General features: G+C 35.4%; 1 protein-coding gene across 9 annotated transcripts in view; it reads right to left on the bottom strand.

Annotated features, from left to right (window-relative positions):
- The window catches only part of AKAP6 (A-kinase anchoring protein 6), a 284,148-nt gene that overhangs the window by 138,325 nt on the left and 131,919 nt on the right, over positions 1-13,904 (bottom strand). For 8 of the 9 annotated variants that reach the window (XM_065064084.1, XM_065064086.1, XM_065064087.1 and 5 more), the window contains 2 exons: positions 8,606-8,702; positions 7,169-7,335 (listed from right to left, as the gene is read on the bottom strand). In XM_065064084.1, coding sequence (XP_064920156.1) covers positions 7,169-7,335; positions 8,606-8,702 — 264 coding nt within the window. The remainder of the gene's footprint in view (positions 1-7,168; positions 7,336-8,605; positions 8,703-13,904) is intronic. The other variant, XM_065064088.1, reaches the window with a different exon arrangement.

The following is a 13,904-nucleotide window of genomic DNA, read 5'->3' on the forward strand; positions in this document are numbered from 1 at the left end:
TCTAGAATGACCAAGGTGTAAAAATTATAGAAGCATTTTATAAATACCACAGATACCTTCGAGTCCTTGTTCACATCTTCAGCTGTGACTTTTTTGTGATATTTTTGCAGTAAATATTAGAATATGTTGGTTTAAAAGCATACCTATATTTTATAATGGGATTTAATATTGTGCTCAATAGGAGATACAATTTCACTGGAAAAATATGAATTTTAAATTGTGGCTCTCTACATTTTATACTTGGTAGTGAGTTTAATAAACCAGATATAAGGTTACTTTTAGATTCAATGGAAAAAACTGAGGACCTCTGCTACTGTTTGAGAAATTTGGCTTGTTAAAGATGACTGAAATTATTTTAGATACCATGAAAACACTACTGTCACACAGAATTCACAGCAAATATGTAAGGAGGTTGATGGATATATGAGAAAACAACCTCTGTGAGCTAAAATAGGACCCAGGTTTGCTTAACTAAGACTTTAGGGATACAATTTCATTAAATACTAGCAAAATATTTAGTTAACTTGTGGCAAAGAGAAGTTTTAACAGGGCTCATGTAACATGAAAGAAAATGTTTAGGACAGAGCTCATACTCATTTGTCTGCTCTTATTGCAGTCCAAAAACTGGTTGCTCAGCTTCATTCCTTTCTCTGCAAAGGCAGACTCTGAATTAAACACAAAATTGTTCCTCCTGCCCACTAAAAGGCAGGCAATTAACAACTCAGGAGAAACCGTGCCTGGTGACTAGTAGCAAATCTATCATGTGGAAGCTGACGGTACATGCAATAGCCCTAAATCTGATGTTTTTCCTTTCAATAATTCAGAAAAATATCTACAGCTAGTTAAACAAAAGAAATGTTTTCAAGACACAGCTCTCCCAGATATGCAACATTTCAAATCTATCAACAGTAAATGACTTCCAAAAGCAATGGTAGAGTGTTACTAATCCATTTACAAGCACATCTGCACAACCCCGCACCTTAGCCATTGAAAAATGTAGTTGTTATCACAACATATTGTCCCCAAAACAATGGGTTAGATCATCCTAGGTGGCCACAGAAAAACAGGCTGTGGATTTCCAGCCTCCTTCCCCATGAAGCAGCCCACTACCGGCACGGGCCACAAGAGGCTCACAGAGGCACAAGATGAGGCTACCAAGGACACAGCTTGATTTACAGTGCTTCCCGAAAGATCTCATCTGTGTAAATCCTCTGAGCAGCCAGCTGGAATGTAATATTCTTCCTCCAGAAAAGGAACAGTAGTTCTACCACCTGCCCCTCGCAGGCTGCTGTGGAGACAAAACCCTTGTGAAAGAGCGGACCAAAGGAAGGTTTTAAGGTTCAGTTTGCTTGTGCCTGTGTTTGCAAACTTACAAAGCAAGGTATTAAAAACTAGTGAATTGAGGAACTTGAAGTGTCCAACTGCATTAAAAGACAGAAATATTCCTGCTTCTTTCTTAGGTTCTTTTCATTGTTACATCAACATAGCTTGTTTTGAATATCTTGGAAATTCTTAACATCTTATATTTGGATAACAACTAGTACAAAAATAACTCAGCTGTTTTCACATGCTACAGTAAAAAGACTAAAAGACAAGCTTATTCCTTGCAAAACCAAAATGTTGTCTATTGATTTATAGAAGGATTTTGTAAATATCACTACCCTTTTTATCCATTTTACCAACTCATCCATGGTTCAAATCCCCAACACAGAAGCTGACAGATCAAGAATACTGTAATGTCACATACTAAAACATCTGAAGTCAAGCAAAATAATAACAGTAGATGCATTTTTTCCTAGTATGGCAGAATTCATGTTATTGTTTGTACTTAGGAGTGAGATCACAGTATCTTTAGTCTAGACTTCCAGAGTTCCAAAAGATTCAGAAATGAAATGTCACATGAATTATTTTAAATGTTTGGCTTTTAGGCACAATAGTACTATTTATGTACACACAGCATTTTAAATATTCAACAATTTAAGACTATGCCTCAATGGTGATATAGCAGAACCTTCTGTTCCAATTACAGGAAATCACTTCCCCTATTACCATCTTTTGAAGTAGTGAATGGTGAGCCGCTGACTTGCTGTAATACTTCTTGGCACACAAATACTTTGTAAGGTATTATAAGGTGTTTTATTCAACAGTACAAAGTTGTAACAATTTAACTGTGCCCAAGACTACCTAGTTGTTCTGAACAGAAGAGAATAATACACTCAGCTGAAACTGCAAAGAATTAAGGTGGCAGATGGCAATTACTGATACTGGAAGTAAGCCTGGGTAAAGGTGGTTGGAATTTCAGTTTAATGTCTGATCTATTAGGTGTTGCATTCACGGCATAAAACTCTCTCGTGTCTAGATGGGAATGTGGCTCATTATGGAACAATTAGAGAAAAAAATCACTTCTGCTCAAGCACAAATACAAACTTTCCTTGTACAATTCTTTTCCAAGAAAAGCATTGATTAAGCCATGAGAAAACTGTAGACCAGGACAGCATGTATGCCACCAGATGAAATTCCCTTTCTATATGTCTGTTCAATGTCAGAGACGGAAGTTGGATTTCCATTTCATTATCTTTCAAACTGTTACTGATGAAGTGGTGGCTATTTACTTGACATTTTATTCCACAATATTAAGAACATGAGACACAGCACTGAATGCATGTGTCTGATCCTGAGTTTGTGCATGTGGAAGACAGAGAAGGAGAGATTCTAAGTTAAATAAATAAACTCAGTGTGAGGTGTGAAATTGTAGAAGTCCACTGTGTCTTAAGAAACTCCAGCAACCCAAGTAAAATGATGGCTCTAGCATATGCTATTCGCGCCCTTTCACTAGAAGCAACTAACTCAAGAAGAGAATGAAGGCAAGTTACACTTGCCATTTGACAACTTAAAAGTACTGACCACTACAATAATACATGCAATACTCCAATTGCATCCATCCATTGGATGCATTCCTGTGCAATCTGCTCTAGGTGAATCTGCTTTAGCAAGTAGGTTGATCTAGATGATCTCCACAGGTCCCTTCCAACCTGAACCTTTCTGTGGCACTAGAAACACAGTTTTCAAAGTAGTTATATAAGTAACATTATATTCTGAAATCATGCTCTCTGTGACATGTTGACAATATTTAAGACTGCCCCAATAACAGACTTTCCCTGTTTGTAAATACTGGAAGACATCAGAAAAAATACTGGGTGTTGCCTTTAATATTACAGTGCATGCATCATACTTATGTCTGCAGATTAGAAACACAGCTGATAAAAGACACTGAGAAACAGAATCTATTCACAAATATGATGTTTCATCAGAGAGATGCCAAAACACTTCATTTATACATTCATTTTGTATCAAAATATTAATCTAAATGTTGTAGTCATAGCAGCATGACTGGATGGCCAGGGCAAGTTACAAGTCTGAAGTCCTACAGAAAAGACTGCTACCATTCTCTAACCTCTGCTCTGTCTTGTCCATTGCACAAATAAATCCTCATATTAAAATACTGAGCAGGATGTAATTGTTCTGGACTGCAGTGTTTAGTCCTCCCACAAGGTCTGAGACCAGTGTTACCATAAAACTGTCTGTCAAGGAGCCTTTCCACTATCCTGAACTGTGGTAGATATTTCTGCGTACTGAAGACTGTTTGTTTAGAATGGCTGTAAAAAATGTAAAATTATGTGTAACTGAGTGGGACGTAATCCTGGAAGTGTGGGGTGCTTCACTACACCAGTTTTCTTTTTCTCTTTGTACAAAGGTTTGTTTAATAATTTCAGACTCTGTTGTCCTGGACCATCTACAATTTCTGTAATTTCAGATTTACTTTATTAAACATATTTTTACATCTTCTAATATTCTTCAAATCCTTGGTGCTTCTGTCATTAATCCACTGACAGCCAAGTCCACTATAGAGTTAAGACAATCTTTGCAAGAGTGCTTTTTACCTGAGACAACTAAGTCAGATTTCAATGTTCTAAGCATTAGGCCCAGTGCCTTAACCTGTTCCAAGTATATTTCTCTGTGGTTAGAATGGAAAAGTAGAAATGTTTTAAGTAATATAGCAATTTTTCTGGAAAGGAACATGTCCAGAAGTACATATTACATATATATTTCTAGAGTTCACCATTATTTTTTTAACCTACCAGTCTCTGGGTTCTGATGTCATGCTCTGAACTGTTACACAAAAAAAAACCAAACTTAATTTGAATATTTACTTGCAGAACAAAAATATCCATATCCAAAAATTATACTCATGAACTAATTGTCCAAACAAATGCTGGAAAGCAGAACTTACAAGTGACCCAAATAATGCTATTTCATGTGTTTTTGAATGAAGTAGTTTCACCAAACTAAGAGTTACATAGATAAGAATAATATTCAAGCAGTAATACAGCCATTAGATAAGAAAGTACTTTGCTATTTTTCAATAACACTCTACTGTTTATTGAAAACAATACTGTTCCAGTAGAACTTGCCCGATGGAGAAGTGGCCCAATTATAAACAGATCAGGTACAGAACAAGTGATGTCAAACTTCTCCAGAAGGTGAAAAAACACAACATACACACATCTATTCAAACATTCCTCTTATTTTTCAGATATTTTATTTGCATCAGGAGAAAACCCCTACTGTTAGCTAAGTGTCTTAAGATTCTGAAAGAAAGCCAGATGTATTGTATGTCATGTCTACTACTCATAACTTTAGATCACTGCTTGTTGGAATGTATCATGGAAATTTTGAGACTTATTTTTTAAAGGTACTTCTCAATGGAATATGAAGGCAAAACCTTATATCCTCCAATTTAAGCTGAATACAGTAATTGTTTGTTTATTTATAAAAGGTACAGAATAATAGTTTCAGAAAATACTTAAAGAGATTGCACTTTTTTCCTAAGATTGTATAGAGAATGTAAAACATTAGAAATGCTTAAGCATCGGAAATATTTAAAGTCCCTTCAGTCTTCTATAGCAATCACTATAATCCACCGTGAAACTTACGTAAAATAAAACAATGTCATAAGCAAAATCTGAATTCTTGAATAGAAATGTTTATAATATATTTCTGGAGTGCAGAATGTCCCTCTCTCCCTTCAACTCTTCATTGCTTGCATAAAAGATGCCATAGCACTATGAAAACATGTTTGAAAAGTCCTGAGGGAAAAGTTTCCTAGGGTCTTTGAAATTCCTTCTTTTCCTATTTCTTTACAGATTTCTAACACCAACACTGTTCCTGTAGCTTCTCAAACAAGGCAAAAAGAAAAATACCCTCTAGATATAATCTTTAGATTTCCTATTATACTTCTCAGGCTCCTTTTGGCTTTTGAAATAAATGCAAACTGAAATCTACAGTTATATTACCAGTTATGTTTTGAATTTAGGTTATCTTTCAGCATGAAGAAGTAGATGGTATTTGACTGCGCTATTGCCCACACATAGAAGGATCATATAGGAATGTAATTTAATGAATTAAATAACCTGAAAATACCTTTTTGTTTGGTCATTTCTTGACTACTTGTGGTTTCATTAAACTGTAGGCAGAAAAAGAAAAGCATTCCTTCAGGTTCCTATCTCTGTCATAAAAAGCAGAGAGTGAGGAGCTCCCAGCTACCTAAAGTAAAAATTTACTGCAACATAAAAAATACCTCAATTTCTCCCTTTTCAAGCAAATATTTTGATATAATATTAATTATTCTATAATTTTCATAGCAAAATCCAGCTGGATTTTAGAACATTTTTAATGTCATGATTTTGAATAAGCAGTTAGAATTTGGCCATAGAATTTGGTCAAGATGTTCAGAGATATAGGCTCATATTATCAGTGTGGCAGAAAATTAACTTTGAGCCAGTCTGTCTACTTTAACAGACCTAATTATGAAACCACGTGTTGCTCCACCGCCTGCTTCCTAAAGTAAGAGCTATGTGGCACAGGAGCATTTTCCACCATGCAAGTGATGAGGGATATCAGTTCAAATTGTGTCTCCTGCATATAGGTCTTTTCCTATATTTTTGTTTCATTGTTATCCTTGGCTCCTCCTCCACCATCTCTAAGATCATTCTGGCTATGAAGAATTATTATAAGAAAGCACCAGAACATTTAATGCAATCCTAGCTAAGAGTCACTCTACAAACTACTCCCTAGGAAGCACTGACTATCAATTCAAATAATTGTCTGGTGTCAGATTCAGAAAATCTGCTCAACCCAATCTCTGTTAATTCTAGAAACAGGAATCTTTAATTTTGCTATAAATTTCAGCCTGCTGCATGCCAAGATCTTCAGAGTTATTGGATTGCTCTACTGTATATTCTTTGCTTAGAATGCATTGGAAAAATCAACACTTTCCAATGCATCCTCCCCCAAACACCTTTGCTTACTACTGATGGTAGCGAAAGGTCATGGACCCTATGCCAGAAGTTGCTATTGTGGATAGTGTCCCTACATTGCTTGCACCAATTTGAATAAGCATGTTTTGTATTTTTTTGTATTTAAAATGCTCTTACAAATACTAAGTTTGGCAACTGGTAAGTACTATAGCCCTCTTTAATAATTAATATCCACAAAATGATGATAGTTGTCAACACCTTATTCTTAAAGTACTTGTATTCAACACATGCACTATTAAGGAGAACTTAAATTCAGAGCAAAAAGATTTGTGAAAAGGCATATGACCTTCTTCCCACTACAATGGCCATCCCCTAATTAAGCAATGCATCTGATAGTCATTAACAGGAATGAGATAATGAATCACTTTCTCTCTTCTTTGTTAATTTGCTGTAACCAAGCGGCTAATGGATGTCAGAGCTGAGTGATTGCACTGATTATAGTGATTTATAGTTGCAACAAAACAATTTAAAACCATTCTGATTATTCATGTTAAAGATGCTTTATGTTTTGTTTACTAAATGTTTTATGTTCCCCCTCATGCCCCTCTACACACAATGAGACAGGTCTTCCTGGAAAACTTGAAAGTTCTATCATTTTTTTTATTGTTTCAGAGTAAGGCAATTCATTTTGTTTATTAAAAAAAAAAAAAAAAAAAGGAAAAAAAAAAAAAGAAAAAAAAAGTTTACCTAGTAGAAATAAAAAGCCTTAGGGTGGAAAGAAAACTTCAGTGGTGCCTAGTTCAAAAGAAGACGTAAATAAGAGGAAATAAGGCAAACTTCAAGCCACTTACCTTAGGGCTCCCAGTCCCTTCCTCATTCTCTGCAGACACATCAGTAGCCAGTATCTCTGCTTTGATGATATCCAGAGCCCTAAGAATCCAGCTGTGTTGCCGTTTGATTTGCCTCTGTAGTTCCTTCCATTGACTTGCAATCATCTGCAGCATGTCCTTCAGTCCTTCTCCAAAATGAAGGGGAAAAAAAGTAAAAGCTGTAAACTCAGCTGCATCTTTAAATATTATTCTTTATTCAAAGAATTAGCAGGGCATTTAAAATAATAAATGCAACGAGAATATTAATGTATTGTCTCAGAAATAAATCCGAGCACTACTATTGTTCGTACTGCAAAACAATGCTACAGGGTCAAAACATTTCTTTCAGCTGTCATATTAGATTTTGGTTATTTTTCAGCTGACAATTTCAAGAAAAGGAAAATCCCACATAAACTGTGATTTCTATGCAGTAGGGAACACTGGTAATCTCACCCTCCAATAGCTAGTCTTTATCTCAAAACATTTCATAATCTTCCAAATAAGTTTTTCTTACCTCCAATTCCTGTCAATGTTTTCTGTAGTTTACACATTACCATTTTCTAAGTATATGATGACATGCACTACTCTTCTCTGCTATGGTTTCTACAGCTTTTTGGAACTATACATAGAAGTCACTAATTTCCTATCACTTTCACATTACACAGATCTGCCTGATGCTGTAAAACAATAGAGGTACAGTGTACAATGTGATCACAAAACAGTAGACCAAAGGATAACTTCAACGTGGACAAAAAGCATGCTAAGTAGGCCAAAATTAAGATGGCATTCTGTAGCGCTATATGCTGTTTAAATCCCTATTATCATACAAGTCATGCAAACATCTAAAAATGTAGGGGGTGACAGGGACAGAGCAAGGGGAATCAGTGGATCTCTCCCCCTCCTCTTGATTTAGGGCCTCTGCAGGAAAAGACAAGCCTAATCAAAGGAAAAAGGTATTTTTAATTTTAGTCTATTCCCCTTAAATATATTAAAATCGCTGTATGAATTAGTTTAAGTGGCAAAATAATAAAGCTTTGCCAATGCAATTACCAATGCAGAGTATGTATATACATATATATATATGAAATCTTAATTCATTATCTTCATGTTATTTCCATAGCACCTACATCAAAGTGTGCCAGTGTGAAGTTTTTCAGTGATGTGATTTCAATTCAAACGCAGCTGAGCAGCAAGACCAAAATAAAATGAACAGACTATTTGCAGGCAGTATTTCATTTTATAAGTATCACTGCATTGTATGCAGTATATGAAACATTTATAAATCTTGAAGGTCAATCTGATAATGTAAATATTAATAATACATAAGGAAGTGAATATATGCAGTAATTTACAGCAATGCTTCTTCAGTCTTTAATAGTCTGGAGACATAAAGACTTGCAATATTTCAGAAGGATTTACCTGATTTGTGAGATACAATAAGCTCAAGAAGTTGACGTCCTTCTTCTACCACCGCTTCTTTTAAAGCACAGTGGCTATCTACGTTCAACTTAAAACTCTGAAGAAAAAAAGAAAAAGAAAAAAAGAGAGTAAAAAAACCTCCGTATCAGACATTGGAGAGGCAGTTATCATAAAACACATGTCCAAAATTACTTGCTGCTTTTTATCAAGAACCACATCCCCATATACCCAACAGCCAGACTAATTTGTGATACTAAAAGCTGTTGATATTTTGGATCTGTGCTCAAAATGTTTCTATTATATCAGCAAAGTGCATCTGTGTTGAAACAGCTGACAAATCTAGAAATTCATTAGATTTTATGAAAAGTCACAACCCACAGGCTATATCTGGAGTAACAGTGTTCTATAAAATACACTAAATTTATGCCACCACATATGAGCTCTGTTTTTTTCAGATTTCTTTGAAATGTTGGCAATAGCACTATTTATGAAACCATAAAAAAATTACAGCATTGAATACATTGGCCTTATGTGCACTCATACAAATCTATTAATATTGTGTTTCTGAGTTAACTCTCATATCCAGTTTCAAAGAACAAATCAGAGTGCTTTAGATCTCTGCATTCTTAATTTGCAAAGCAAGTATTCTTCAGCCTTTTTTGCACTAATATTTTTACTAGTTTACAAAGGATCTCTGCTTTAACAGTGATTACAGTGTTTAATTTCTTTTTTAAATTTATTTTTTATTTTTACAAATTGCATCAAAACCTAGTAATAGAGGAATGAGAAACTTACTCTACTATCTGTTATGCCATTTCATACACCACTGATAACTTGGATAAGTTTGTGAATTATTTGCCAGAGCTTCTCACTCACTTACTGAATGTAAGAAAGAGAAACATAATACAATAAAGGGGTACTTGCTGTATTTAATGATAAATCATGTGCAGCCCTGAACACATATACACATGCAATTCTTTTTCTCTTTGAAATGTCCATGGAATTAATGAAAATAATATTTAACCTCTTGGAAGAAAAGAGTTTTGCCTTCTCTTGGGAATGAGTTAACTGACAGAGATGAAAGGAAACTTTCAAGTTTTCAAACAAGTACACATTTGTAGCTTCTAGTTTTTATAAAACTTATACTTCTCCAAAGACCATGCTAGTACTGAAGTAGCAGACACCACAAAATACTCAAAAGATCTAATTTCTTAGGGAAGCGACCATTCCTTTCTTTCCTAACTCCTGTAGTCAGGCTGATTGGCATAGCAGAAAACAATATTGCCAGAATGGTAATAAAATGATGTTCTTTTACTGTATTTGTCACGGTTGAAAGAGGCATGTTGCTCAGACAGACTCTTAACAGTCGTTCAGGCAGCAGTGTACCTGACAGTTAGTGACAGAATGTTTTCAGGAATTCTCCATTTAAATACAGAGCAATGAACAGGAATTCAATACCTTCAGCACTTTGTCTAGCCCAATTTTCCTTGTATGGGTACCTGAATATATTGTTTTGTACCATCTGTTGAACAACTGGGTCAGCCAAGAGAAGTTAAAAAGGAAAAAGGATGCCTAGCTTATGTCTGGTATTTTCTTAAATATAGAGTTTTATGAACCCAAATCTATAAGTTATTTTTCCTTCATAAAAGCGGATCTGAACAAGCACTGACAATATTTAATTTGCTGTTTACTTAAAACAGGCTTGTACTGAATAGTTCGTAATCACGCACTTCACAGGAAATGCACTAAGCATGTGCCTCACACAGCGAAAGAGAACCTAAAGGACCTGAGAGTAGGTTGTGTAATTTCATATAATTGAAGTTGAGTATAGATGCAGCTGGATGTGGCAGTGTCTCAAGATGATGTGGATGTGTTTGATAGCAAAACTGGAAAAGATGAGGTATTCTTTTTCACTAGAAAAAAAACCATGCACACACAAAAAAAAGCTGTCCTAGAAGAGATTCATTTAACATAATGTACCAGATACTACAATATGCCTTGATTTTCAGGTGCACTTATTAACCAGTATTAATGATAAAATGCAGAAGCAAAATATGATGAATATAGAGGGGGCCAAAATTTTGAGGTTTGACTAGCAATATTCTACTTGTGCAAAATTCTGATTTTATGGATAAATTATGTACAGCACAAATACCATGAACATACATGAAATTTAGCAGAAGTACACTCTGATCAGCACAGAAGCATCAAAAGGAGGGAACCATTCATATAATTATAAACGCAAACAGAAATGAAGGAAATTGTCAGTTGATGTAGTGAAGCATGAATTTTGGCTTTAGATTTATATAAGTATATATAATTCGTCATGGGTGGTAATTTCCTAAGAAAAAAGGAACAAAAGGACAAGAAAATCTGGAAAGGATAGCCCTCAATTAGCACATCAGTACTCGTGGTTCCTCACACCTGTGGGACTGAAAATCAGACACATGAAAAAGGCAGACAGAGTTGAAGATGCAATAAGTATTACATGTATATACAATGGAGAGATGCAAATTTGCACAGCTAAAGATAAAATCAGACCAAATAATTGGAATGGAGAAGGACCTTCAAACACAGAGGTCCTCTCCCATCATGGATATTTCCCATTCCCTACTGTTTGTTTATAGCACTTGGAAAATTGTAACTCTAACTGCGTGTGACCCAGGTATTCTGCTCCCCTCCTCATCTGATCTTGCCTGATAATGAATGGAGCCTTTGCATCTGAAGAGAGGAAAGGAGAAGAGGAGGGAAGTCAGTTAATCAAAGCCATTTTTCCAGACACATTTGCAGCTATGAAGCAGTCTAAATATCACACGAGCACATATACATTATGGAAAATGCACATGCATTGGCCTGACAGCAGCTTTTTAAACAACACATTAATGTCATCCCTAGCACTACAGTATATATAATGCAGTTTACAAGCTGCAACAAACAAAATTTCCTTCTGAAGTTCTCTGCACTTTTCCCAGTCAGCATGCACTTGTATATAAATATCAACAGTTCCTATTTATCAAGAAAGTAAAAGTGAGGCAGGAAACATGCAGTTTTACTAAAGCTATGGAGGTGTAAATAAACAGGAATAAAGACCCCAAATGTACAAGTACAAAGCCTCAGAAGTGCTGTCTTCTGTTGACTGCATGCAGCAAAGGAGCTTAGCCTTCACAGAATTAAGCTGTCCCCTGACTTTTAGGAAATCAGCTGATCCATCGGACAAAAATACTGCAGAACCTCCACGGGGAAAAAAGTACCTCCTGGGTTCTGGACACACTAAAAACAAGAGATCGCTTTTCCAGCGTACATTAATCTCTCCCTCTCAGCTAATTTGTCTGTACAACTGGAAATCAGAAGAATTATTTGAAAAAATATTTGAAGTTCCCCTGAGGATTTATTTTATGGCTGTAGATACATAAATTTAGGAAACTTCTACTGAGTCAGTATCCTACAGTGTGTATACATCAAGCTCTGATATGCAATCTTTCACTGTTTTGAAACCCTCTGTTCTTAGCAAATCCTTGTGATTTGGTAAAACACAACCCAGGTCTTGACTTATTCATATCTGCAGAAAGGGCAGTCAATTATTAAATGTTTTAGTTTCCAGAGGCACACAGACTTTTAATAAGCATGTGGGTTTTTTCTAAAGTCATGAAGTGTCCAACTAATTATTTCCAGTGTACTTTGTGTCTCTGAAACACAAATGAACAAGTAGGTATCATGTGAACCTACAACGTATATGTAAATATAGATTAGTTCAAATGACACGGCACTATACACCTATTGCCAGATTAAGATACTGCATTAAAAGAAATATTTTCTCAGTGAATCATACTATTAGCATGTGTGGTATGCTGGGGTACCCCTGAGACCAAATTTTCTTGAGGTTCATTTTTGGTGTGTTCAAATACATTTGAAGAACATGGCACAGACAATTAAAATTATCTAAGTGACCTATACTGTTAGAATTTGAAATAGAAAGCTGAATTTAAAATTTCCTAATAGTCATTTTTTTTTTTTGGAGAAAAGCACAATATTACTAAAATATGGACTTGTATATTTAGGTACAGTTGAATGCATATTTTGGCTAAGAATGTAGCACTTTTAATTATAACATTCACTGTGACAAATATAACTCAATTGTGAAATTTAGAGTCATGGGAACAGTTTGTGGTGGGGAAAAAAAAAGGTGATTCTTTGACTATGACAATCCTGGAAGGATAACCAAACTCCCACAAATATTATCAGCAATGCTATGTTATGGATAGGGAAACAGCTTCAACACACAGTAAAATTCTGACTCGTGCCACTTATTATAAAATATATGCTATAAACGAATAATCTCCAAGAAAACAAATGTTGAAAGTTTGATCTTTTTTTAATTACAATATTTCATTTGTCATAAACAGACTATAACTTCAAACAGTTCCTGAAAATATATTCTTATATTCTTAATATACAGTTACTTTTGCAACTGTATTGGTCGTGGTAGTTACCTCCCAATAGCTTGCTATGACGAAATACCAAGAATTCAGCTTTTGGCTATAGAAAGGTAGTTGTCTATTTATTTTTTCTTTTTTTTTCCTTTCTTTATTTTTTTCATTTTTAAAGTTTGTTGTTGTTCTGTTTTGTTTTGTTTTGCTTGGGTATTTTGTTTGGAATGTCTGGTTTTGGATGAGGAACAATGCATACAGATGCAGACAGAGATGCACATACACAAGGTTCTTGTTAGCAGCTAGAGCAGAGCCAGGCAGAGCTGAGCAGAGCTGAGCCAGGCTGAGGTGACTTTTACTAACAGTTCTCAATTTATAGGTTTACAGATACAGGCCTGGACCAAGAGGTTAGACAGGATGTTTTTTCAAAAAATGTTATTCCAAACACACCACACTCACATCTGTTTTCAGCCACGGTCTCATGCGTATCTTGTGGGCAGTGTTCCAACCCACTCATTCACACGTCCAGGCCCAACATTCATACACATGGGAGCGGTTTTCCAAACCGAGATATCATTCTCACTGGCCTGGGCTATCACTCCTTACACTCATAAAACACATACTTGTGTATAACCTGTCCAAGGCCCTTTAGCTGGAACCGCACGTCCTGCCGTTCCCACAGTATTGTTATAGTGGCCTTTGTTTGTTTGTTTTCTTGAGGAGTTCTTACTACACAGAAAGTCTCTGTTTGGTCACTGCCTAGAATTTACGTACTCAAGTTAATAACCTAATAAGCCATGTAATAATGTAATGGTATTTTCATACTCCTGAACACTACCTACCAATGACACTCAGTAAATAAAAAAAATAAC

Source organism: Columba livia, chromosome 5 (assembly GCF_036013475.1).
Source record: "Columba livia isolate bColLiv1 breed racing homer chromosome 5, bColLiv1.pat.W.v2, whole genome shotgun sequence".
Classification (NCBI taxonomy): domain Eukaryota; kingdom Metazoa; phylum Chordata; class Aves; order Columbiformes; family Columbidae; genus Columba; species Columba livia.